A 27472-nucleotide genomic window follows, 5' to 3' on the forward strand; every position below is an offset into this window, starting at 1 on the left:
TCTACCAATTTCTCTCAACCATTTTTCCTCTGGGGGAATATAAATTGGGGCAGCAGGTAGCCTAGTGGTTAGAGCATTGGGCCAGTAACCGAAAGGTTGCTAGATCGAATCCCTGAGCTGACATGGTAAACATCTGTTGTTCTGCCCCTGAACAAGGCAATTTAACCCATGCCGTCATTGTAAATATGAATTTGTTCTTAACTGACTTGGCTAGTTAAATAAAAATAAGCTCTCTACTAGCCTTGTAATATAAACAAAATGACAAATCTGAACACATGTGAAAGAAACACCAGTGAGAAATGCAATCTGTAACAAAACTGTTTATCTCAATTAAGTTAGACTGCTGGTGGCAGTAGTTCATTGAAAAAAACAAAAACAATATTTACACACAACATTGTCTACGTACAAATGAACATTTACAAGGCATAATGAAACAATAACATTCACAAACTATACACATCACATTCCGTTCGTTTAAAAGGACCATTTCATTGTCTCATGGGGATGTTAATCACCTTCAATTTTAAATTTAGCTTGCAAAGGCAATGTGCTGGGAAGATAAATACAAACATGCTTAAATTTATCCTACCAATAATACATAATATAAAATGAGCTCAATATATAATAGAGACAAAAGATTTTTACAGACATATGGTTACAGTAAATAATGTATCATTTTAAAACAACTTCCACATAGTCAACTGAAAAACCGTGGATTTATATTTTGCGGTGAAAAAACAAAATCAAAAGTATTATTGTTTTGGGCAACATTCTGCAGCAGGTTGAAAACCGTTCTAATCCTGAGTTATGGTGTTTTGACAAGAAAAACATTTAGCCAGTCACTTAAATACTACATAGGAATCTATTTTTCTAATATTACTGTGGGTCGCATTTCCTGGAGCTGTTTCAGCAGAGTATCAGCTACGTCCGAAAAGGCTTTGTCCACTACAATTTTTACATTTTTAAGTGACGTCAGCTTCTGAGGGTTCCTGAACTCAAGGGTATCAAAGCCTTTTGGGTAGTGCAAGTATGTGTCTGACCTTTTGCACAATACTGTAGCATTTCTCAGTCGAATCCTCTTCTTCAGAGCGTTTTTAGATGGGCTTGATTGCTCCAAGAACTTTAAGAAAGATACCTCGAATCCCATGGGCTTAAAGGAGGTCAACGTTTCACTTTGATCGTTCATTTCATCCTGGGTAAGGGCAGTGCTAGAGGAGTCGTAGTCCGATCCATTTTCTCCACAGTAAACCGCATTACTCCTTGTCAGCCTCTTGCGTTTTACAATTTTTTCAAAAACACTTTTCCGTGGACTTCCTCTCTTGCGTTTCACCACCACAGAACCATCAGATGCAGTTTCTGAACTTTCATCGTACGAAGGTTTGGCATCACACAGTTCGCCCTTCCCCTTTCTCCGTAACACAGGTTTTGAATACTCGTCAAACTCACTTCCTTCTAGGCCCGTGTCTGCTGTGTCCTCGCTGTCGGATATCTCTGAGGAGGTCTCAGACTTAGAGTCATCGCTCCTGGCAGCGCGGAGGTTTCTACGTCTTGGGTATTTCTTGCAGAATATGAAGTGGCTTCTCTGCTCTTCTAAGTATCGCTCAGACAGTCCGTGCCCCATGTAGTGCTTCATGATACTCCGTTCAGACTTCAACACTGAATCACAGCCCTTTATCATGCAGGGGTATTGCAACTTGCATTTCTTAATGCACATTGCAGACGCTTCATCCTTAGTTTTCAAGGAGGGTTTTCCATATTTCGTCCAACTATTTTTTTCTGTCTTGTCAGTTTTCTTTTTGTCACCTCCCTTCTGTGTAATCTTTTTGTTGCCCTCTATGTTTTCCTTCCCATCGCTTGATTTAGTTATTTGGTAATGTGAATTCTTGGAGTCAGATTTCTCACAATCTTCACTTTTCCGTTGGTTCATCAGTTGGAGTTTGTAAAGGTCATGATGCTTTTTCATGGTGTGCCTCAGCAAGTTTGACTTTGTAGCGTAAGCACGGTCACAGCCTTCGACATCACATTGGAACATCCCATCTACAGGTTCCATTTTGGCAAGTTTTGCCTTGTCATGTTCTTTTTCAATATGTCCGATGTACTTCCAGAAAGCAATGAAGGATGCTGTGCACCCTTGCTGATCACATCGGAACCTGCCTAGGTTGATGTTTGACATTAGAGATCCTGCTTTATCCAGGCTGAACTTGTGAAGCTGGAGGTAATGCTGCAACATGTTCGGAACGTCTTGGAATACTCTCGAGCAGTCGCTCACTTGACATCTGAGTTCTGTTACCTGGGTTACTTCAACCTCTGGTTCCTCCTCCATAACCCCCTCCTGCTTGATGCCTTTTTTCTCATCATGTTCCTCATTTTGATCATTTTCATTGTTCATTTCACATGTAGATAGAGCAGACTGATGGACAGCCCTGTAATGGAGGATTAAATTATGCTGAATTGTAAAGGCTGCTGCACATCCTTGATGAACACAGCGATATGGCCTGTATGGACTGAAAGAATCATTTGCCTCAGACTTCTTCTCTTTCGTCTTCTTGGGAATTTCTACTTTAGGCTTTTCTACTTTAGGCTTTGGACCTCTCTGCAGCTTGATTTTGGATGTATTTTCTAGCAAGGGAGCACAAACCTGAAGGGGATCTGATGGAGCAGGTGTCATTGAGCCAGCTCTTTCTGCCAGGTAGCCTCCAGATTGTTGACTGTAATGAGTAGGCATAGGCCTAGATGGAGCTGGTATGTGTTGTCCATTTGACCATTGATCTGCATCAAGAGGGGTCATTAAAGGCTGTTGGGGTATTGTTGAGTAGTGTGCGTTAATTTGATATTCAGACATTAGCATTAATGGTGTCTGATCATGCATGGGCATCCTTTGCATTGGCTGCATTCCCATGGAGAGGCTATTATCATGATATCTCGGGTCAGCTATGCCTTGAGAAGTCTGCTGTTTGAAAGGATGTGGGTGGTAGTCTTGTTTTATACTTTCTCCTGAAGCAAACACGTTTTTTACAGTCACATCTTGATTTTGGCTCACATCCGGGAGTGAATGTTGACGTCTAATATTCTCCATTATTGAGTGGGGCGCTGTGGCAATCTGACCAGACAAAGGAGGCTCTGAATGCACAAGTGGTTTGTCTTCGTTATTAGCAAATCCAACCGTGTTGCTTGACTTGCGCTTCATGATTAGTTCCGCAATCTCCTGCTGTGTCAATCTGTGAGCTGTCTGACAGTGTGCCTTAAGGTTTGAATTTCGAGTAAAAGTCTTATCACACATTTGACAAGAAAATGGGGCAAATTTCCCATGTTTTTTCTTAATCGAATTGATCATCTCATTGGTGTAATTGTGAGTCTTGATGAGGTGTTTTAAAATGGCATCTTTTGTCATGGCCCTGTATGTGCAGTTGTCACTCTCACAGGCAAACCGCTTTCTACAGCCATCAGGAATCTGTGTATCCTTCTCTGTTGAGACATTAGGCTGGAATGATTTAGTATCATTGCAAATATCAGTGCAGCTAGGTTTTGTGGAGGAATATGTTGGAGTAGAATCACACACCTGTTGTTTGTCTAAGTCTAGCCTCTCTAATGCAGTCTGAATGTCTATTATCCAATGCTGTTGGTTTGCAGGTGTTAGATTAGGACCAAGATCAACGTCATTCGCAACAATGCAGGTAGGTGCAGGTACCTCGTGGTGTTGAGAGGAAGCCTCTCTGAAATTAGTAAAGCTCTTCATGGGTGCTGCTCCGTTCATTTGGGCAGATGATACAGAGGGGATTTCGTGATCAATCATCTTGGAAGGCTGAGGACTTTGACGTACTCCAAAATGTTGTACATCATTGGTTGTTGGATTGGATGACACCAGATTCAAACTGGCATGTGTGTCAGTGCTGCTTGTCCGAGATAAAATGCTTCTTCTTTGGAAGTCTCCAGCTAAAATCTGTTCACGCAATCTTTTCTTGACATTATGTTCCGCACTCTTCCTCCGTGTCTCCACCGGTTTGCTACTTGTTGCTGCTGGACTGTGTTGAGGCTGAGGGTCTGGTGAGGTGATCTGCAACATGGGGCTTGTCATAAGGTTTTCCGCCAAACTAGCCATTGCAGCCAGAAGTCCATCATTAGACAGCACTTCTGAATTGGAGGCAGAATCAGAATTCCCCTTCACTTCTTTCATCTTCATCAGTGTTTCTGCTCTGAGTAAATTATCAATATGGTCTGTGGGAAGTCTGTGAAGTGAGACGGTGGGGTTGTTTTCTGCAAGCACCTGAGTGAGAAGTGGCTCATAGAATGCACTACTGCCAAACCCAGGGTCACATGACTGCTGAAGATAACCATCTGTATACGATTCATTTTCTGTCTTCACTTGGACATTTCCTGTGTGCTGTATGACTGTGCTTTCTGGCAAGCGTCCAGCAGGTCCGTAGGGGCCATAAGGATTTTGGAACGTTGGCTGTGGAATCGCTGAGGGCTCAAACATATTGGGAATATTTGGAGTAACCATAATTTGTTTAAGAATCTCATCGGGTTGTTCGCCATCATCTGCATACGGTGCAGCAGGGTTATACTGTGAAGATGGTGGGGGCTGAGTATTGAGAAGTTGCTCTGAATTGAGAAGATCAAGAAATGATGAAGGCAAGTCTGCTGTCAGGAGCTCAGTGTCATAGGCTTTGCAGTGTAAACGTTTGGACAAATGACCTCCAAGTGATTTGGGATTTGTAAATTCTCTACCACACCTAGAGCAAATGAACTTTCCATCTTTAACAATGGCAGGCCACTTTGTTCTTTTGTTGCGCTTGACTTTTTTGCCCATCTGATTTTTTTCAGCAGCGTTTTTGGTGCCGTCTTGAGATGCACTGTTGTTTCTTGCTAGCAATTGGTTTCCTGCAAGGACATGTGATTCCATGTTGGTTTTCTGCATTCTTCGACTCCTTTCAGGGGGATTGAAATTAGAACGCAAATTACTTTGAGTCTGCGGTGTGTAGGGAAGTGCAGCATTTCCCAGCTGATTTGAGAGACTTGAGTCTTTCAGAATGTCCACATAAGAGGGGAAAACAGGCTGAAGAACATTATCCATAGTTGTTGGTAGCAGTGACTCTGCTGGTCTTTCCACATTAGGTCGCATCATATGACTGGATGGAATAACATGAACATCCATTCCTCCACCATCCATTTGTGGCATCCCTTGCAGGTTTGAGGAGGGATATACTTGTGAATGATAATTCTGGATTTGGTTGTTTCCTGGTGTTTGTTGCCATGGCATACTAGGTGGGGCATATTGATTGGGGTTGTTTCCTAGCTGGGAGAGTACAATGGGATCTAAGATATTGTCCATCTGGTTAGTGAAAGCCTGGCTTTGGACAGCAGCTGAATGGGAAGCGTAAGAGTGGTTTGAGTTTGAGTACAGGGGCGGGGTTGGCTGAATGACGTTGTGGCTGTGAACTGGGACACCATTAGCCTGTTGATGTTGTTTTGGAGCAACAGAGTTATGGTTCCCGATCAGAGGCAGACTCGACGGGGCAGCTTTTCTTGCTTTTTCATGTTCCCTTGTTTTTCTCTTAACAAGTTTCCATTCTGTATAAAACTCTGGGTGAGCTGCTTTCATATGCTTGGTAACACTTCTGTAGGAGCTGTAGTTGCGATCGCATGTCTCCAAAGCACAGTGGTGTCTTTCTCCTTGGGGTGGGGCAGGAGTAGTTGGTAATGGGTGTTGCTGTGGAGCAGGAGTAGCTGGTAATGGGTGTTGCTGTGTGGCAGGAGTAGCTGGCAATGGGTGTTGCAGTGGGACAGGAGTAGTTGGTAATGGGTGTTGCTGTGGGGCAGGAGTAGTTGGTAATGGGTGTTGCTGTGGGGCAGGAGTAGTTGGTAATGGGTGTTGCTGTGGGGCAGGAGTAGTTGGTAATTGGTGGTGCTGTGGGGCAGGAGTGCTTGCTAACGGGCACTGTGTATTCTCTGTTCTGCAACCAGTGGCTGGCAAACGAGTTACTAGTGGAAGAAGTGTGTGAGAGACCGATGGAAGAATTTGAGGCATTGGAGTTGACATGTAATGGGAGGTCTGGCTTGATGCTGACATGTTAACAGACATGTGTGGATGTTGTTGTTCTTGAACTGGTACTCGGTAGTCAGAATTGTAGTTCCTGGATTCATAATTTCCACCTTTGCGAAAACTCTGGACCTGACCTTGAAACACACTTGGTTGTTGGGCATGATGCAAATCCCCAGGATATTGGTATGAAGCTAATGGAGGATTATGTGGTTTGGGTCTCATATAGTCATATGCAGCAGTCTCTGAGGGGTCTTGGTGTCTATGTCTCAGCTGATTTGCGTCATGTGTTTGTGCATTTGTGGTAGACCGAATAACAGATCTTTCTGAATATGGGTACAGTTCTTTTACTGGTGGCTCACTTTGAATCATGTATCGTCGATCATTCTCAACAGGACCTTGAGAAGCATTCAGCAGGTTGTCAATCGAGTGCTTCACCTCAACAGATGCTGATGGATGAGAAGCCTCAACAACATCCTCTGAGAAGGAAGCCTGATCAGAAAGCATCCTCTGGTCCAGAAAATGAGAAAGGTCAGTGTCTGTAGCTGGGTATTCCACCTCTTTTGTGACATGTTCCTCCTGGTGCAGATCCAACTGTGACTGAGAATGGAACACTTTTGCACAGTTAGGGACTTTGCAGGTGAAAGTTTTGTAATGCTGTGACTCATGGTCGTAAAGCTTATACGCTTCATTGAAAATCTTCCCACATCTAGGAAACATGCATCTGGCTTTAAATACGACATGTTCTTTTCTGTGTACAAGCAGCTCTGTGTTGGAGAGAAAGCTGGCCTTGCAGTTCAATTGTATGCAAATGTAGGGTCGGACACCACAGTGCACTTGCAAATGATCGTTAAGGTGGGTGACATTAACAAATTGGCGACGACAATACTGACAAATCACCTTTTTGTTCTGCATTTCAAGGAAGCGCTTTGCTTCATCGTTATCTCTATGTGCTTTCACATGAACAAGAAGATTTCGGAAATACTTGAATCCCTTTTTGCAGTTTGCAACAGGGCATGTGTTTTCCTCAGTGCTGCTTTCGGTCTTAAGTCCATAGACTTTGGTCTGAACTGATTCTGTCTGAAGCGACTCCCCATTGTGTTCTTGGGAATCGCTGTTTGCATTTTTTTTCCGAAGTAGATTTTCAGTCTTAGCTTTCAGAGCCGCAATAACAGGAGCAGCCGTTTTGGGATTAGCTAATTTTTTATTTGTTTTAATTGCAGCTAGTCTTTCCTTGCATGATAGCTTTACGTGTGATGCCACGTGTGGTTCCAATATGTCTTTTGAGGTAAAGGTCTCCGCGCATATCGGGCAGCTATAAAGTCCATCTTTGTAGTGAGTCTGTGCATGACGTACAATCCTGTGCCCCAGAAACTCCTTGTCACACAGAACACAGTACTGCATGTATGCCTGCCAGTTTCGAAACCTGGCCGAGATGAACCCTTTCTCTCTCAGTTTCTTTGTCTCTCGGATTTTCTGTCTTTTATCGGTTATTTCATTCAGTTCATGTGTGGTGTCCACGAAGTAGTCCGTGACATCTCTGAACACTTCCTCACCCTGGGTTGTGTCCACCTCCTCCTCCTCCTCCTCAGGGGCCTCTGGGATCTCATTGTCATTCAGCAAGTCAATGGAGGACACAATGGAGGCCTCCTCACCCATAAGGGTCAGGCAGTGACGCTTCAGTGTCTTCCAGTCCCAGAACTCAGGGTCAAAAGGCCACTGGGTCTTGAACACCAGCAGGAGCTCACAGCGGAGCGAGTTGGGCACAGGAAGATTCTCCTCCTCCAGCTTCTGGTCTGGCTCGTTGTACAGAGTCTCCACGGCGTAGTAGGAGTCCACTGTGGGTTCCAGGAGGAACTCTGTCAGCTGGCAGGCCCGCTTTACCTCCAGATCAGTGGGCAGCAAACATGAGATGGTTTTGCAAATGGTGGCCTTGTTGTTTGCGTCACTTGATTCCAACTGTAGAGCCTGTATGCACATGTCAACACACACTGGCAGTCCAACCTTACCCACCTGTAAAAAAATAAAAAATAAAAGGGTTTTAGAGTGAAACGCACTAAATATTAATTGACTATCAATGAAACAAGAGAGCACATAGAACAAAAGGGGTGGAGTGCTGACTATACAATGCAAAAATTACAGTGTGCCATGTTCAGTCTATATACACCCAGAAAAAAATAAATGTATCAGGGCAGAAGCTTACCTCTGATTGAATGACTTTGATGAAGAAGAGGATGTGGAAGACCGTTGTGGACAGCAAAGACATCTGACGACATCTGTCCAGGAACGTCTCTTCAGATGACTCCATCCGCTTCAGCAGTTTGCTCCAAAACAGTGTCAGCTCCCTGGAGAGAAAAATAAATAAACCAAATAGCTTAATAATTAGTCATAATATATTCTATAATACCTGAATTATCTGAAGAACTAAACAAGATTGCACAGTGCATTTTATTTTGTTTTACAACTACTGTAAGTTGAAACAGGTAATAACACAATAGAAATACATTTTATATGTCAAACGGATAGGAGGGGTGGGATTTAATGCAAGAAACGTAGCGCCATGATCTTACCAGGCACAATAAGTGTCTCCTTGGAGAAGCTGACGTGTTAGAAAGGCTGAGCATAAGCTGAAGGCTCCCCTCTCATCCCCTTCCGACTCCAGGTTACAGATCATTTCTAGTGCATCACGGCAATCAACCTCGGAGAGCTGTCGATAAAAATGAAGAGCTGCATTGCATTCAAATGATATTTCAATTTGGTATGCAACAGATCTGCCTCAAGCCACAATTACACCTTTTCCATTGAACGGCCTGCCCTTTTGTTGATGAAAGTCTCAATTTCATACACTAAAAAACAATAGCGAGGACAGAGCCATTCTGATTGGTGCAATGAATCCACGGAGGCCTGACAGTTAAATAATTAAAGTATATATGGGCCCTGTTCAAAAGTAGCAGACTATATAGGGAATAGGCTGCCATTTGGGACTCAACCTGTTTCTAGCAGACTGTCCCAACCTACCTCCTCCATTAGTGGTTCCTGTGCTGAGGCAGAGCACAGGCAAACCAGGTACATCTGCTTAAAGTGCCCTTTTCCTTCAAACTCGGGACACTCTGCACAAACCCTTGCCAGCAGTGCAGCCCTCTCCATGTGGTTCTCCTTGATAAGGTGCTTTACTCTCATCTCCAGCAGAATGGGTCCCTCAAGTTGAAGGAACTTGTGAACTAAAGAAGAGGATATTGAGATTCATACAGAGACAATACAAATAGAGTACTGATAAAAAATGGTGGTTCAAATGTACAAGACTTGAATAACAACTAGTATCAAAAGTTGTTCCTGGATCTAGACGTACTGTTGTGTACAGGTTTTTCTTCCTTTTATGTAGTAAAAGAACACTCACCCTCCTCTGTTTGTGGAGACTCATTAGAGAGGAGACTATGCAGGGTGCTGTTTGTCCACACACCAGTCTCCTGAGCCACAGCAGACAGGAGGGCCAGCTGTGTGATGCCATTCTCCTGCAGCTGGGAGTGTGCTGACTACAACACACACAATTCACTCAGTGACAGTATTCTTAAAGCCGTAGGTACTTTTAGAAGCAATTACGCATTAAAATAAATGGTGCATCCTTGCAACATATATAGTATTATGTAGTACATTTCAGAAACAGACTAAATGTAATCTTATCTTAAAATACTATCCTGAATAGATAAAGAAACTCAAATCAGGAATACAGTAACCTACAAGGGTAGTTTACAAGACCTCATTGAATATAAAAAGGACATGTGTGACATGACTAAGCATTTTTACCTGAACAGATGACTTGAACTCTTCCCACAAGGCATCTGGGAAGTGTTCTGGCAGGGAGAGCAGCAGCTCTACACAGCTCCTGCACAACCAATAGGAAATCAAATGAGCTACCCAAACATGATGACTAAAGCCTTTGTATTTTGTGCAGTGATTTAAACATGATCATCTGAAGAATAAAGGCAAGTCTGGTAATGATCAATAATGTTAACAAAGCACTGTAAAACAAATAGCTGGAGATGGTGTTAGGTAACTTCATCCAATGTTTTATTCTACATGTAGGGTGTATCATACAATTCTACATCTGAGATAATGTATAGTACAGTAATTCATCTGATGTGCATTTCAAATTATGTTCTTCTAAAATCTCATGGGTACTAATCTTGCAGGCACATGGAGAATTACAAGCAGGCTAAACCCCTCCACCAATTATACAGGCGTACTCACAGTGAGAGACGTTCAAGTACGAGGGGGACGTTTTCACACTGAGAGGAGAGGCAGGAGGAGGCCTGGGCATAGCTCAGCAGGGCCACTGTATACACCTCCACCAGGGGCAGGGGCTCCTCCTCCATCCTCCATCGACCAGCATACTCCACCAGAGTCTAGAGAGAGAGAAAGAGGGGGGAAGTTACTCACTTTTCTCTTATGCACCAATGAAGTCATCCACAGAGAGCTACAAAGGCAGATGTTTGATATCTTTAGATGCAATATAGTGCCTACCACTACTACGGCTGAAATTAATTTGCAACAGGAGGGGGGGGGGGGGGGATTTCTATAATTAGCCTAAATGTTTATATGTGAAATGACAAGCAGTTGTAATGCATCCCGTTTAGACCAGTAGAATAAAATAAAAAAAGCTACCAACCACTTCATTCATGTTGGATATGGTTTAACAAAACTTGAGGCTACATTTCTCCAACATCCTACAGAATAAATGTGTTGCCCCTTTCCATCAAAGCAGAGGGGGCTGGGCAGATGCCCACACACAGAGAGCAGTGAGACTCTGGAGAGTGCAGACAGATGAGCCTGGAGGAGAAGCCCGGTTCTGAGCAGCATCAAAAGACAAGTATTTCTGACAGCTTCTCTCAGTCAGGCAACTCCTCAGAGAGAATTAAGTTATAAAAAAGTTCATGAGAACTGTGCAATGACGAATAAATCTGATTTAAGTGAGAAACCATACAACTTTATTCTGCTCATGATGGTGAGAGAACATTTCATGGCCTATGCTACATGTGTGTTATTAGCTACCTCAGTATTGTTGAATTATTCACAATCTCAGTGTACCTTGGCATTGAAACAACAGTCTACATTACTGCTAACGTCACTGCATGGATGGTTGGCTGCACTTTGACTCAGACGGCTCCGTAATAAAAGCCTACTAGTGGAAAAAGCCTTTGCAGGTTGGTGAGGTTATGGAGACTTATCTCCAGTAACAGCTTCCTCTTCTGCTCTTCAGGAAATAAATGCTAGCTGGAGACAGGGGTGACGCTAGTTGGATGCTAGAACATTGGGCTGGGCGACATGGCCTAAAAATTATATCTAGATCGCTTTCAAATTTATGGGTGATTCACAATATATAGAGATTATTTAAACGTAAAAAGTCAACACACTGCATTTCAAACAGTCAGGAATAATGTAAAGAATTAAGGGCTTGTAAAATGATTAATAGGCTAAATATACAATGCTTCAGAAAGTATTCACACACCTTGACTTTGTTACAGCCTGAATTTAAAATGGATTTAATTGAGATTGTGTAAATGGCCTACACAAAATATCCCATAATGTGAAAGTGGAATTATGTTTAGATATTTTTACAAATTCATTAAGTGAAAAGCTGAAATGTCTTGAGTAAGTATTCAACCCCTTTGTTATGGCAAGCCTAAATAAGTTCAGGAGTAAAAATGTGCTTATGTCATATAATAAGTTGCATGGACTCACTCTGTGTGCAATAGTGTGTAACATTTTTAATGACTACCTCATCTCTTTACCCCACACATTCAATTATCGGCAAGGTCCCTCAGTTGAGCAGTGAATTTCAAACAGACTCAACCAAAGACAAGGGAGGTTTTCCAATGACTCACAATTGGTTGACGGGTAAAAATTAAAAAAGCAGACAGTGAATATCCCTTTGAGCATGGAAGTTATTTATTACACTTTGGATGGTGCATTAAAACGGCTAAAGAGTTTAATGACTGTGATAGGAGAAAACTGAGGATGGATCAACAACATTGTAGTTACTCCACAAAACTAACCTACATCACCGGGGCCAAGCTTCCTGCCATCCAGGACCTCTACACCAGGTGGTGTCAGAGGAAGGCTCTAAAAATTGTCAAAAACTCCAGCCACCCTAGTCATAGACTGTTCTCTCAGCTACTGCACGACAAGCGGTACTGGAGCGCCAAGTCTAGATCCAAGAGACTTCTAAACAGCTTCTATCCGCAAGCCATATTACTCCTGAACAGCTAATCAAATGGCTTCCACACTATTTGCATTGCCCCCCCCCCCCACCCCCACGCTGTTGCTACTCTGTTATTTAATTATAGATATTTTAATAAATCTAACTACATGTACATAATTACCTCAATACCGGTGTCCCCCGAACATTGACACATTGACTCTGTGGCGGTACCCCCTGTATATAGCCCCGCTATTGTTATTTACTGCTGCTCTTTAACTATTTGTTATTCTCATCTCTTACTTTTTTTTAAAGGGATTTTCTTAAAACTGCATTGTTGGTTAAGGGCTTGTAAGTAAGCATTTCACTGTATTCGGCGCATGTGACAAATACAATTTGATTTAATTGACCTGAGTGAAAAGAAAGAAGCCTGTACAGAATACAAATATTCCAAAACATGCTTCCTGTTTGGAATAAGCCACTAAAGTAAAACTGCGAAAAGAAAAATGGCAAAGAAACGTACTTTATGTCCTGAATACAAAGCGTTACGTTTGGGGCAAATCCAACAACATATCACTAAGTACCACTTCATATTTTCAAGCATGGTGGTGGCTGCTTCTTGTTATATTTATGCTAGTCATCGGCAAGGACTAGGGAGTTTACTTTTATTAATAAAAATAAAACGGAATAGAGCTCAGCACAGGCAAAATCCTAGAGTAAAACCTGGTTCAGTCTGCTTTCCAACAGGGAGACAAATTCACCTTTCAGTAGGTCAATAACTTAAAATACAAGGCCAAATATACACTGGAGTTGCTTACCAAGACAACATTGAATGTTCCCGAGTGAACTGGTTACAGTTTTGACTTAAATCAGCTTGAAAATCGCTGCCTAGCAATGATCAATAACCAACTTGACAGAGCTTGAAGTTAAAAATAAAAAAAAGTGCATATATTGTACAATCCAGGTGTGCACAGCTCTTCGAGACGTACCCAGAAAGACTCAGTTGTAATCGCTGCCAAAAGTGATGCAAACATGCATTGACTCAGAGGTGTGAACACTTATGTAAATAAGATATATTTCTGCATTTAATTTTTCAATAAATGTGCAACCTTTTCTAAAAACTTTGTGTGTCACTATGGGGTAGTGTGTGTATATGGTTGAAAACACATTTATTACATTTTTAATTCAGGCTGTAACGTAACAAAATGCGGAATAAGTCAAGGGGTAAGAATAGATTATTCAGACCCCTTGACTTTTTACACATTTTGTTACGTTACAGCCTTATTCTAACATGTCCTTAAATCTACACACAATACCTCACAATGACAAACAAAAAAGGTTGACATTTTTGCAAATGTATCTATATATTTTTTTTTTTAAACTGCAATTTCACATTTACATAAGTATTCAGATCCTTTTCTCAGTACTTTGTTGAAGTAGCTTTGGCAGCGAATACAGCCGCAAGTCTTCTTGGGTATGACGTTACGAGCTTGGCACACCTATATTTGGGGAGTTTCTCTTTCTTCTCTGCAGATTCTCTCAAGCTCTGTCAGGTTGGATGGGGAGCGTCGCTGCACAGCTATTTTCAGGTCTCTCCAGAGATGTTCGATCAGGTTCAGGTCCGGGCTCTGGCTGGGCCACTCAAGGACATTTGTTGTCCTATTGGAAGGTGAACCCCCCCCATTCAGGTCCTGAGCGCTCTGGAGCAGGTTTTCATCAAGGTTCGCTGTACTTTGCTCCGTTCAGCGGTCCCTCGATCCTGACCAGTCTCTGCCGCTGAAAATCATCCCCACAGTATGATGCTGCCACCGTCATGCTTCACCGTAAGGATTGGTGCCAGGTTTCCTCCAGACGTGACGCTTGGCATTCAGGCCAAAGAGTTTTATCAGAGCGTTTCATCAGACCAGGCAATCTTTCTTCTCATGGTCTGAGTCCTTAAAGTGCCTTTTGGCAAACTCCAAGCGGGCTGTCATGTGCTTTTTACTGATGAGTGGCTTCCATCTCACCACTAGCATAAAGGCATGATTGATAGAGGGCTGCAAAGATGGGAGAATCTTCCAGAAGGACAACCATCTCCCTCAGAGGAACTCTGGAGCTCTGTCAGAGCGACCATTGGGTTCTTGGTCACCTCCCTGACCAAGGACCTTATCCCCGATTCCTAAAGCTGGCCGCAGTTTGGCTATGCGGCCAGCTCAAGGAAGAGTCTTGGTGGTTCTAAACTTCTTCCATTTAAGAATGATGGAGATCACTGTGTTCTTTGGGACTTTCAATGCTGCAGAAATGTTTTGGACCCTTCCCCAGATCTGTGCCTCAACACAATCCTGTCTCAGAGCTCTACAGACAATTCCTTCGACCCCATGGCCTGGTTTTTGCTCTGACATGCACAGGCAACTGTGGGACCGTATATAGACGGGTGTGTGCCTTTCCAAATCATGTCCAATCAATTGAATTTACCCCAGTTGGAATCCAATCAAGTTATAGAAATCTCTCAAGGATGATCAATGGAAACAGGATGCACCTGAGCTCAATTTCGAGTCTCATAGAAAAGGGTCTGAATACTTGTAATTTTTTAAAATGTATTTGTAATACATTTGTCATTATGGGGTATTGTGTGTAGATTGATGAGGAAAACGTTTCGCAGAGGTTTGAATACTTTGAATGCACTGTACTTTCTGAAGGCACTGTAAGCCTTTCACAACCATAAGACCCACTAATAATTGCATTTTATCAAAATAGTTTAACTTGCCAAAGGCAGTAAGGATCGTGCCTTACTGCCTTTCGACAGTAGAAGAACAAATGTTGGTTTCAATGGCATATCAGGAAATCTTAAAGAATTCACATTTTTCCTATGGTCGGATTTTGGCTGTAGGCGGTTAAAAGCAAGGTAAGATATGCGAATGTAAAATATCCAGGTTTCAAACAATAATATGGCTGGCTAGGCATCGCATATGTAATTATTTAGGTTTTGGAAATGTATAGTATTAGAAAATCATTCCATTGTTGGGCAAATAGGCCTATTAGAATGCACATCTGTAGGCTATGGCTAGCTACTATGGTAATCTAGAGAATAGGGTTGTATCTCCCTGGCCTGAACCGATTGAAAACTAAGATACAGTCCCAATACAAATCTAAGGTTTCTACCCAAGCCAGCTGGTCGTTCGTGCTATCGGTTGGGTTGCCAGAGACGCAACCCAGTCGTTAAGTCTTTTTGTTCTGTATCTATGGACGCAACCATGGAATAGAAAATGTGCTCTCATCAGGACACTGTTGTTCAGAGGAGCTAGCCAACACAGTTAACACTTCAAACTGAAGCTGGAAAGACTGCAAACTAGCTGCATCTCATTTCGTTTTCTGCTGACATTTCTTTGTACAGTATATATCCATTAAAATGATGCCAGTTGATTCATGATTTTGACCTGCCGATGAAAGCCGTCTGCCTCATCCCGACAAGCAAGAGATTGTTTCAATATTGAAATTAATTGTTGCAAATGTCAGCGAAAGAGACTGCAAGGTTTATACAAAGCTCTGCTGCTGAAAATCAAATGCTAGTTCAAAAGAAAAATGGGAGGTAATGTCTCGATTTTTATAATGGAGATCAAGTTTATAAATTGCCTTGCTGGGATGGTGAGACAGTGGATTGCACAGTGAGATGGAACAGTAAATAGGCATTTCAACATCATAGCTTAAGCCGGTGGCAACTTGTGGAATAGACACCGGCTGGAATGCCTTTTTAACCAATCAGCCTCCAGGATTAGACTCAGCCGTTGTATAAGGCTTGTTACTACAGGGTGAATGTGTTACCTTGTCGGGCAATGATGAATACCCCAAAATGTCAAGCCCCAACTTGGGCATCATCTTGACGTGTCTCTGAGATCAGAGATCCCCAGGACCAAGAATCCAACAGTTCCTGGAAGATGTTAGACCAGAGAAGACGGCCTTCAGAAATGTGCCACCGCAGAAAAGAAAATGACGACACTGCCTTCTGGGAAGTGAGAGAAGCTTGTGGATGACTGTCATTTTGTGTCTAAGCATTTTGGAAACCTGGAAATGGGAATCTTGAAAGCAGTCTCCACTCTTTGACCACTCCAACCAGCCAGATTACCTCAATGTACTCGCTACTTTTGGCCTGGAGGAGCTGAAGTTCTTCACAGACCGCTTTAGCCACATCCTGGAGGAATGTCAGGACTTCAAGTCCTCCACACATGTAACGCATGAGCGGCTGGAGCTCAAGGTAAATGTCCACCACTTCAGACACCTTCAGCCACAGGTGCTGTGGCAGCGCCTGCTGCAAGCTACTGTTGGGAGGCCAGACCAGTTCTCCCACATCAGGGTAACGGTAAAGATAATGCTGGTCTTTCCCATGAGCTCATACAGCTGTGAGAGAGGGTTCTCAGCCATGAAGTGCATCAAGTCAGACTGGAGGTCCAGCCTGTCTACCAGCATGATGAACAGTCTGCTGCTGATCTCTGTCCATGGCCCGGAGACTGAGACTACATGGCAGAGAGGGCCGGTAGCAAGTGCTGAAACTCAAAAAGGTCAAGACTAATAAATTGCCTATTTGATCAAATCTGGCAACCTCTCCTCTCTTATTTTGACCATTCGGCTCTCTGAATTTGTACATTTCAATGCACTCTCACTTGTGATCTTTTAATCTACCCTTGGGTGGCATGTGCTTGCCCCATCACCTGTGCTTTCCCCTGTCTGCTCTTATGTTTATATAAGAATTGCATACCGGTCTTTTCTACAAAGTACCTATACACCATTCTTGTGTGTGTATAGAAAAACTAATGTCAAGATGACCATTCAGTGACTGAAGAGGGAGGGTGAAGCAAAGTAAGTGAAGGCTGGGAAAGACACACGTATTTTATTATATATTGTTGTGTTATGTTTTTTAATGGGGCAGCTGGTAGTGGAACGTAATCTCTAACTTAAGTTGATTCAGTAACCAGTTCTCAATAACATTGTTCTGTCTCAGATATATTGTATACATGTGGTTAACATGTTCAATTAATACATAATGTAATGATGTTTGTCATAATGTAAAGTTTTTTTATCTTAAATCAAGTTCATGTAATATAGATGTGTATTTCTGAGACTGATACAGACAATTACTTTAAAAACACTGCAAATTACCTAGACCCAGGTTGGCATATGAAAACATAAAAAAACAAGTATTTCATTTTGGGAGGGTTCAAGTTGACTGGCCATGCCTGGCAGGCCAGTCAACTGCAGGAGAAAAGTGCCTCCCCGCCTCCCCAACAGAGCTATGGATGCAAGGACTGACCATCCATGATATCAAAACTATAGCTGTAACCATGTTGAGGCTATATTGTGTTTCTATACATTTACTTTGTTTACAAACTTTGGCTTAAAAAAAGCCTATGGGATAGGACAGTTGAACTGTGGTCCCGTGTGGCTCAGTTGGTAGAGCATGGCGCTTGCAACGCCAGGGTTGTGGGTTCAATTCCCACGGGGGGACCAGGGTTCAATTCCCACGGGGGGACCAGGATGAATATGTATGAACTTTCCAATTTGTAAGTCGCTCTGGATAAGAGCGTCTGCTAAATGACTTAAATGTAAATGTAACTAAGCTCATGAGACATTTATAAATTATATTTTTCAAGAATCAACGGGTTCGTACCATTCATGTAAAAGTAAAAAATACATACAATTGTTGCAACTACAGATTGCCCCTTTACAGAGCACTCTCTCCTCCAACAGCAAATTGGCAACACTGCCGCAGATTGACTGATCCCAACTCATGCTTCTAGTCATTACCTTCATCAACACGCTGACAAAAGACAACACCCTGCTTGATGCCACCTATAAAAGTAATAGGATTCAAACATGTATGCAGTGTACTCTACACAGCCTACAGTAACTGCTTAAAAAGCCATCTGTCTGACTTTCTCCATAGTCTCCCTCTCTCTACAGGTGTTTATGACAGTTGCTTTTTAATTCAACTGGGCTCTCGTTGGCTCTGAAGTGGATCAAACAATAACAACAATAAGCAGCATTCATAATCATACAGCAGGTCCTCATCTGAACCAGAATCTAGGATTACAGTAGATGTTGAATATGGCTATTCTCCTTTATGACCAGGAAGCAAACATTTAACTTCCCATGATTAATAATTTCTAACATTCTTTCGGTACATACCAAAGAATGGAGTTTGCTACCGTTACGACCAGTATGTACTTCCAGAAAAGGTCTATTGCAACAGAAAAAATGCCTGGAAGAATGTAAGTATTGTTTTTGACTAAGTGCGCATGTGCCAAATCCACCTCTTCTACACACCCTGTAACATTAGTAACGAAATTAAAATACGGTAAATAAAGCCTATCCAGAATTATAAGCTGGCTGGTTCGAGCCCTGAATGCTAATTGGCTGACAGCCGTGATATATCAGACCCTATACCATGGTTATGACAAAACATTTATTTATACTGCTCTAATTACGTTGGTAAACAGTTTATAATAGCAATAAGGCACGTCATGGGGTTTGTGGTATATTCTATTCGCTAATGATCCTAGTGAAGAATATCCTAGCCTATACATTGATGATCGGCCCTGCTTTATTGAAGTTGCGAAACTTTGCAAGCCAAGAAATTGCAAAATGTCATTGCGGGAAATGTAGAACCGGGGTGAGCAAAATGATTAGATGCAAAAAGGTCACAGTCCTATTAAACCCAACAATCCAAAGAAACGTTGGCACTCTCAAACTGCAAGGCTAGAGCATAAGGCTCAAAACCAGTCAGTCTGAGCAAAAATCTGGAGATCTCTCTGACAGGACATGAAATATTCTAAAGCAACTGGTCTGGACAATATGCCTGCTAGGTTTGTAAAAGACACTGAACATATTTCACCCTGCTTCCCCTATATATCTCAATAGAACAAGGGAGGGTTCCAAATTACCTGAAACTTGCTAGGGTTATCCCATTACACAAGGTAGAAAGGTAGAAACCAAAGTAACTACGGGTCTCTATTCTGGGAGTCCTGGAGAAGATGATCTATGAGTAAATTGACATGTACATATCCAAGAATGCACTGATGTATGATTTTCAGTCCGGCTTTACAAAGTCACATTAAACTAATTAATGTTTACTGTATTTAACCGATCGTATCAGGAAAGAGATGGATGGAACATTTTGTGGGATGGTTTTACTGGACCTTCAGAAAGCCTTTGATACAGTAGCCCACCAGATACTACTCCACAAGTTAAGGGCCCTAGTTGGGTTGTAAAATTCCTGGAACTTTCAATACATTTTCCAGAAATCTCATTTGAATGTTTCCCGGAATCAGGGGGGAATAAAGCAGGTAATCCGGAATGCTCCAAACAGGATTTCGGGAAAACCAGGTAATTGATGAAAAGTTCCTGGAATTTTGTAACTCTAGGCCCTAGGTTTTAGCAGCATGGTATCAGATGGTTGATATCAATGGCACCTTATCAGATGTAAGATTAATCAGCTGTGGAGTGCCACAAGGAAGTGTTTTAGGGACACTACTCTTCCTTTTTATATAGTGCATTCGGACAGTATTCAGACCCCTTCCCTTTTTCATTTTGTTACATTTCAGCCGTAATCTGAAATGGATTAAATAAAAATCCTCAATCTACACACACAATACCCCATAATAACAAAGCAAAAACATGTACTTTAGTATTGAGCCTTTGCTATGAGACTCGAAATTGAGCTCAGGTGCATCCTGTTTCCATTGATCATGCTTCAGATGTTTCTACAACTTGGGAGTCCACCTGTGGTAAATTGAATTGATTGAACATGAAAAGCACACACCTGTGAAAGATGGAAGGTGTTTGTGTTCTCGGAAGTACGGCAACTAATCAGTCTCCTCCATTCCAAAAATACTGAATCTTAGGAGTCGATCCCTAGCCGGAGATGTTTTTTCCCCGTCTAGAGGTCTTGGTAAGTCACAGTACTTAATGAACTTTAAACTACTTTATTTTTTATGAGAGTGGTCTGCCCGCAGGCAGCTTCAGAAGCAGCATTCCTTTACAGACAAATAAAATGCCTGTTCAGTGGCGAGTCGAAAGAGTCAGAAAGAAACATGCCGTAGCCAAGGTGCTTTCACGGATATATGACCGCGGTATCATTTAATCTCTGAACAGAACCCTTATTTTTTTCCCTCCGTTCCACTATTCTGACCAGCAAAATACAATTTCTGAACTGATTCAAACCCCCCAAAAGTAACGGTATATATCGTTCCTTTCGGTTCCTTTTTAAACCTCTGAAAAGTACATTATTTTCTTTACATTTAGCTCAACATTAAATGACTTGCTATGGAGCAGGTAAGCTATTTACATGCATTGGACAGACAAGTGTAGGGCTTCAGAGCGTTGGCTTAACATTGGACTTGAGCTATCTAGCTAACAAGCTTGTGTGTGCACCAGAATTGAAATAAAAACACGTTTTACCTTTTTGTAGTTAATAAATCCAATGCATGGCTCTACAGTAGAGGTCAACCGATTAATCGTAATGGCCGCTTTCAAGTTTTCATAACAATCGGAAATCGGTATTTTGGGACGCCGATTTGCAGTTTTTTTTATACCTTTATTTAACTAGGCAAGTCAGTTAAGAACACATTCTTATTTTCAAGGACGGCCTAGGAACGGTGGGTTAACTGCCTCGTTCAGGGGCAGAATGACAGATTTTCACCATGTCAGATCGGGGGATTCAATCTTGCAACCTTACAGTTAACTAGTCCAACGCAATTACGACCTGCATCTCTCTCGTTGCACTCCACAAGGAGACTGCCTGTTACGCGAATGCAGTAAGCCAAGGTAAGTTGCTAGCTAGCATTAAACTTATCTTATAAAAAACAATCAATCATAATCACTAGTTAACTACACATGGTTGATGATATTACTAGATATTATCTAGTGTGTCCTGTGTTGCATATAATCTGACTGAGCATACAAGCATATACTGAGCGGTGGTAGGCAGAAGCAGGCACGTAAACATTTATTCAAACAGCATTTGTGCGTTTTGCCAGCAGCTCTTCATTGTGCGTCAAGCATTGCGCTCTTTATGACTTCAAGCCTATCAACTCTCGAGATGAGGCTGGTGTAACCGAAGTGAAATGGCTAGCTAGTTAGCGCGCGCTAATAGCGTTTCAAACGTCACTCGCTCTGAGCCTTCTAGTAGTTGTTCCCCTTGCTCTGCATGGGTAACGCTGCTTCGATGGTGGCTGTTGTCGTTGTGTTGCTGGTTCGAGCCCAGGGAGGAGCGAGGAGAGGGGCGGAAGCTACACTGCTACACTGGCAATACTAAAGTGCCTATAAGAACATCTAATAGTCAAAGGTTAATGAAATACAAATGGTACAGAGGGAAATAGTCCTATAATTCCTATAATAACTACAACCTAAAACGTCTTACCTGGGAATATTGAAGACTCATGTTAAAAGGAACCACCAGCTTTCATATGTTCTCATGTTCTGAGCAAGGAACTGAAGCGTTAGCACATATTGCACTTTTACTTTCTTCTCCAACACTTTGTTTTTGCATTATTTAAACCAAATTGAACATGTTTCATTATTTACTTGAGGCTAAATTGATTTTATTGACGTATTATATTAAGTTAAAATAAGTGTTCATTCAGTATTGTTGCAATTGTCATTATTACAAATAAAAGTAAAAAATTGTCAGAATAAATCGTTATCAGCTTTTTTGGTCCTCCAATAATCGGTATTAAAATCCTAATCGGTCGACCTCTACTCTACCGTGCAAACGATTTATTCGCATATACAACTAAATATTTTGCTGTGAGACTGGAATTGTCTATTTAGGCGCACCAGTAAGTCTAGAAAAATTAAGGATTCTAGCTTTATTACCTGAAATATTTTTTCATAGTCCTTGTAAAAAAGGTCAGCGTAGAGCCCTGCAATGTGAAACGTGATAAGGATACTATAGTTAACTATCATTGAAAAAGTTAATCCATTCTTCTGTAATAAAAAAATCTCACTCCCTAATTTCTGAATAACACTAACGTCAGTAGGCAACAGTAGACTATGCTTCGGAGGGGGAGGTAGCCTGCACACACACACACTGGCAAAGATTTTCAGCTGGCAGGCTGACACTGAAAAAAGTTGTGACACAGTGAGGGCTTTATAGGCACTTTTTTTTGTGGGACTAGGAGAAATAAAATAAAATGCCCGGAGTGTAAAATAACAGTATTAACCGGTTCACATGCTGTTAATGGTTATGTTCCTGAAACAGTATAGATTACTTTCGTTCCCAGTTCTGATTCTGTTCCTCAAAAAACAAAAACGATTCCAACCCCTGGCGGTAGCCATACCTTCATTGACCGGCCCTAGAATTTATACATATGCAACAGGACCATTGTTCTTCAATGTGACTAGACTGGGAATTTTATGTCATCTTATCATTTTAATGGAAAACCACCCCCCCCCCCCAAAAAAAGTGCTTAAACATTAAGCAAAATCGTCCATTTGTCACATCCCTAACATATCCTATATTGTTTACTTAATCTACTTACATTAAATATTAATGTATTCCGTGTTGCGCTGGTGAAAGAGATATGATATTCAAATCAAAATCAATGACCTTTCCTGCTGCTGGATCAGCCGACCTGTGCCCGGCAGTAATTATGGATTTTATTGGAAGTGCATGAGGTGAATTTGGCAAATGCAATCTTGGTCAAAAACAATACTTAAGATTCTTTCCAGACAAGGCATTTTTTCAGTTGCATGTAACTTTTTACTTAGACTTTTTTTTGGAAGTACATACCGGATGTAACGGCAGTAATGACGATAGTTACTCAGCAAAACTCTATTCTTTAATAAGTACCGTACGCATTTTGAAATTATTAAGCTTAAAAAGCTGGTGAATGGCTTCTTCCTGGACATAAAGGAGAAACGCAATATTCAATGTCTCTTGTAAATCTAGATTCTGGTTCAGTCCTCATCCTGTCAGCTTAGAGTAGCCATATTACTTGATAACAAAAACAAGGTTCCACATCGAAGATCAGATCCACAGATAAGTTGTAAACACAACACACACATGCTGATAAAATGTTATATTTTCAGTGTGTCAGCACAGGGATATAATCCATCAACATCCATCAAACCCTCAGAGCGAAAGACATAGCACAGCTGTCAGACACGGAAGGAATCCCAAATGGCACCCTATTCCCTATATAGCGCACTACTTTTGACATGAGCTCTATGGGCCTTGGTCGGGAGCAGTGCAATATAAAGGGAATAGGGTGCCATTTGGGGTGAACTCACATACAGCTGAGGTCAGAGGTCATGTGTAGCATTTGATTTCATTGTAAGCTGCGACTGGGATGTGTAGGAGGATCTGCTGTTCTCCCGGCTCTCTCCACAACCTCTACACCTTGGTAGATATCACAGTAGGCCTTTAACAAATGCACTGGCCAACATAATCCAAACAACCAGTTAACATATCACAACTATCTTTAAACTGGAATCTAAAGAAAAAGTAGCCTTAGAATTGCAAATAAATTAAATCATCAAGTGTTTTTCTTAGCTAAGCTAAATAACCCATCTAGAGTATATAATGTAATACAGTCTAATAATGTATTGTGATTGTATTTATGTAACAATGCCTCAAGAGACTTTCCTCATGAGAGGCGCTAACTAAATACATAGAATCCCACTCACCCCTCCATTTTGATCTGGTCCTAATTAGAGAGAAGGGAGGCGGGAGGGGGACCTGGGCTGCCTGGTAGACATCTGGTAGAAAGCACACTGCCAGTCCAGCCAGACTAACACCAACAGTAGAGTAGGATCATCCATATTCATCACCATCCATGCTGTGACCAGGGGCAGTGGCTTGTCTCACATGTCTTCAATCTCCAGACAACACATGGCATCCTAAGACCGAGCCGGGGTCGGGTGGGAGGAGGCGATTTACAACACTCGGCAGCGCGGCTGGTAGTCTAATAACACCACCATACACTCACTCTGCTAGATGAGCAGAGTAGAGGCTGGGGAGCCATGCATATCTAGGAACCCAGCTGTGCACCTGGGGATAGTGCTCTTTCAAGCATCATGCAGCTGAGTGTGGAGGGCAGAAAACAAGCAGTTCTTCCACACAGACAGACAGAAAAGGAAAATGTAAAACAATGTATGCTGTTTGAAAAAGAACGCTGGATTGTCATGAATAGCCAACAGATACTTTTTTTAAAGGGTGTTATTTTGTAAACACGCTGTGCTGAATTCAAATGTACATGTTGCAAGATGAATGACAATTTAAGTGTGAAGATGAAGAACCGTGCCTACTGCAGTGGCACTCATCCGTTCTCTGTGTCCTTCCATCCTCCCACACAGCGCAAGGACAGTCGTTGCCTCTAGCCACAGATATTCACACATGCTTGATATTCTACTGCAACAATGGCTGCCACATCAAAGTCCAAAAACTCTTTATGCAACAAGATTCAACAGAATGATTAACAGCATGCTAATGAGGCCTGCTACTGTTCATTTAGACCTCTGTTCATGTGTTACAATGCAAATCATTATTGTTACAGCAATTCAAGCTGGTTTAGCCAAGGCTGGCTTCAGGCATAAGCAGTCACTTAGGGCCCCAGGCCGCCAGGGGCCCAAAAACCCCAAAAAATAGACGCGTTTTTGGAGGCGGGAACTCAGTCAGGGTCTCAACTTACTGTTGAGAGTTATAATGGCATAACACACAAGGTGCAAGTTAGAAATTTGGTTGTGCATGAGCAATTTTTGTCTTATGTCAGTCACTCAATTAGCCATGTCAGCTAACAATTTTTTGATTGGCAAGTCTGTCTAACCAGCTATCGAAAGTTGTGGTAATCATGGACGAATACCCAGGGGCCCTGTACTATAGGGGGCCCCTATTGATTTTGTTAGTCACTCTCACTCAGATATCCGTAACATAGGGCAACATACACATATGGCATAAGTCATGGCAAAAGTATTTTCACCACATGGCAAAATTAGTAGAATTGCATGAAATGAGCTGTCAAACAGATTTGCTCCATGGCAAAATTAGTAGAATTTCATTTAATGTGTTGCAAAATTGCCAAATTCTCTCCACCTCTTGGCAAAATGTGTACTATCCCAGAACCTGCTTTAAAAGGGCAACATTTTCTCCACACCCCATAACCAAATGTGTAGGATTGCAGGAAATTTACTTAAACGTATGTTTATCTCTGCCGTCAAGAGGGGGGCCATGTTTTGTCCTCGAGCACTCTGGAGGACTTATAAAGTAATTGTACTATCACCGCCTAAGTCATGAATGGAACAAGCCCTTGACTATGAGCAAAACCATTTTTTTAACATGAAAACCAGGTGTATGGATCTGACACTACCCAGTCGACTGAAAACTTGGCCAGATTAAATATGGGTCAGTAAACCAATAGCTACTTGAAAGGCACAAGAAAGTAAAAGTGGAGCAGCCTCAGTTGTGCATCAAACTTGATGGGAAAACGTGTTCAGCGATTTCAAAAGGAGTTCACACTGTGACAGAATAGCCTAACTCAGATGTTTCAAAACTTTCCTCTGGGACCCCCAACAGTTCATGTAGTTTACCTAGCCTATACCACAGCTATGACACACCTGATTCAAACTTGTCAACTAATTTTAAACCCTTTGAAAAGGTGTATCTGAGGGCCACAAAAACAATTGTGAAATGTCTGGGGGTCCACGAGAAGAGATTTGAAAACTACTGTCCTAGTTAACTCAATAATTTGTTTTATAACCCACATTTAGGAACAATGGCTAAATGGGTACAGTTTCAGTTTAACAATCCGAGACCATGCATGGACACAAACACCCCACATTTATTTGAGACCTGTCAGCAAAAGATGCAGTGTAGTGTGTGCGAGGCCTGTCCCATTGCAGTGAAGGCAGAACAAAGCCATTTGTTCGCTAGTTAGCTACTAGCTAACAAGCTACTTCATTATCGTTAGCATAGTAAATTAGTTGCTAGCCAACTACAACGCTGAGACAGTCAACGCTGAGACAGTTAACGTTAACTTTATCAACGGCCGTAAAGTCAGCGTCTCTGCGTAAACTAGACATGACAAAGCAATGCTGATGATGGACCTCCTCATTGCGCCTATGATAATTCAATAAGCTAGCTATGTCAGCACACAGTATCAAAAGGGTAGCTAAGCTACAGACAGTGTCAACATCAAATCAGTTAGTTATCTAACGTTACCGCAACGTGCGAAAGTCAGTCACATAACACAATAGCACCAGCTAGTGTTACAACAAGTATACGTATGCTTATTTTACATAAATAATTAAACCATTTCCACATTGACAATGGCAACATTATCCAGGATTGTAAACTAGCTTTAGCTAGCTATGCTAATGCAAGGCTCGAGGGTAATTTTGGAATCGCCAGCGCGCACAGCGAAAGAAAGAACTAACCTGGCAAAAGTGTTGACAATACTGAGTAGACGACTGAGTCGGCGAGTCCGTACTGTTCTTCAGTGCAATTGCTAATTTTAGCAATTTCTCTCGGAGTGCCACAATCGTTGCACTGGTATCGGTCTGTGCGCTGAGGTTTTGTTCGGCCTCTTCGTCCGCCATCTTCACACACAACTCGGTCGCGTACCACTGCCGCGTACGCAGACACCATGTGACCAGAATAATTAACGCACGCAGAATCAAATGCCACTGTACTCCACCGAGGGGCGTAGCAGTTTTGAACTCTGTGGAAGGTAGCAGGCTGCGCGTATGTTTTTTTTGCGTGCAGGCACTTAACTATTATAAATCAACTAAACTTGAAGACATCAAGAGGCCAATAAATAATGAACATTAGGTTATCAGTTCAAAACGTCATTTTAGTGATTGTATTCGTCATCACAATCAGGTAAGGTAATCATCTATCAGTCTTACCAGGCCCTTTAAAAAATGTATGGGTGCAGAAGTCAGTTTCTCATCCAGGTCTTTGGTTACTCACATACCGTCTATTTCAGCCTAGTATGGAGGGATAGATACCTACAGTGAAATCAGTGATGGGGGAGGACGCCTCATAAATGTCTGTAACGGAGCAAATGGAATGTGATTTAGAATTCTATTTTGCCGGTGTGCCTGGTGTAGTAAAACCAATTGAGACAAAAACATTGAATATTTACTTAAACCCCACATTGGTAAAAATGTCTTTAATTCACAAAGCCATAAAAAATGTTTGTCTTTGTGTATGCATGTGCATTTATAAGCCATGATTATTCATGGTCAAAGTTTGTGTTTACGCAAAG

General features: G+C 41.9%; 1 protein-coding gene across 1 annotated transcript; it reads right to left on the reverse strand.

Annotated features, from left to right (window-relative positions):
• Positions 1–305: 305 nt before the first annotated feature.
• On the reverse strand, positions 306–27362 carry LOC129817128 (zinc finger protein 292-like). The gene is made up of 9 exons (XM_055872062.1): positions 27350–27362; positions 26640–26923; positions 10289–10443; positions 9845–9923; positions 9438–9573; positions 9059–9261; positions 8611–8747; positions 8244–8385; positions 306–8053 (listed from the first exon to the last, which is right to left on the reverse strand). Exons 1-9 carry the CDS (start codon positions 27360–27362, stop codon positions 863–865), a joined length of 8340 nt encoding a protein of 2779 aa, XP_055728037.1. The 3' UTR covers positions 306–862.
• Between the last annotated feature and the right edge of the window lie 110 nt (positions 27363–27472).

Source organism: Salvelinus fontinalis, chromosome 20 (assembly GCF_029448725.1).
Source record: "Salvelinus fontinalis isolate EN_2023a chromosome 20, ASM2944872v1, whole genome shotgun sequence".
In the NCBI taxonomy this organism is placed as follows: domain Eukaryota; kingdom Metazoa; phylum Chordata; class Actinopteri; order Salmoniformes; family Salmonidae; genus Salvelinus; species Salvelinus fontinalis.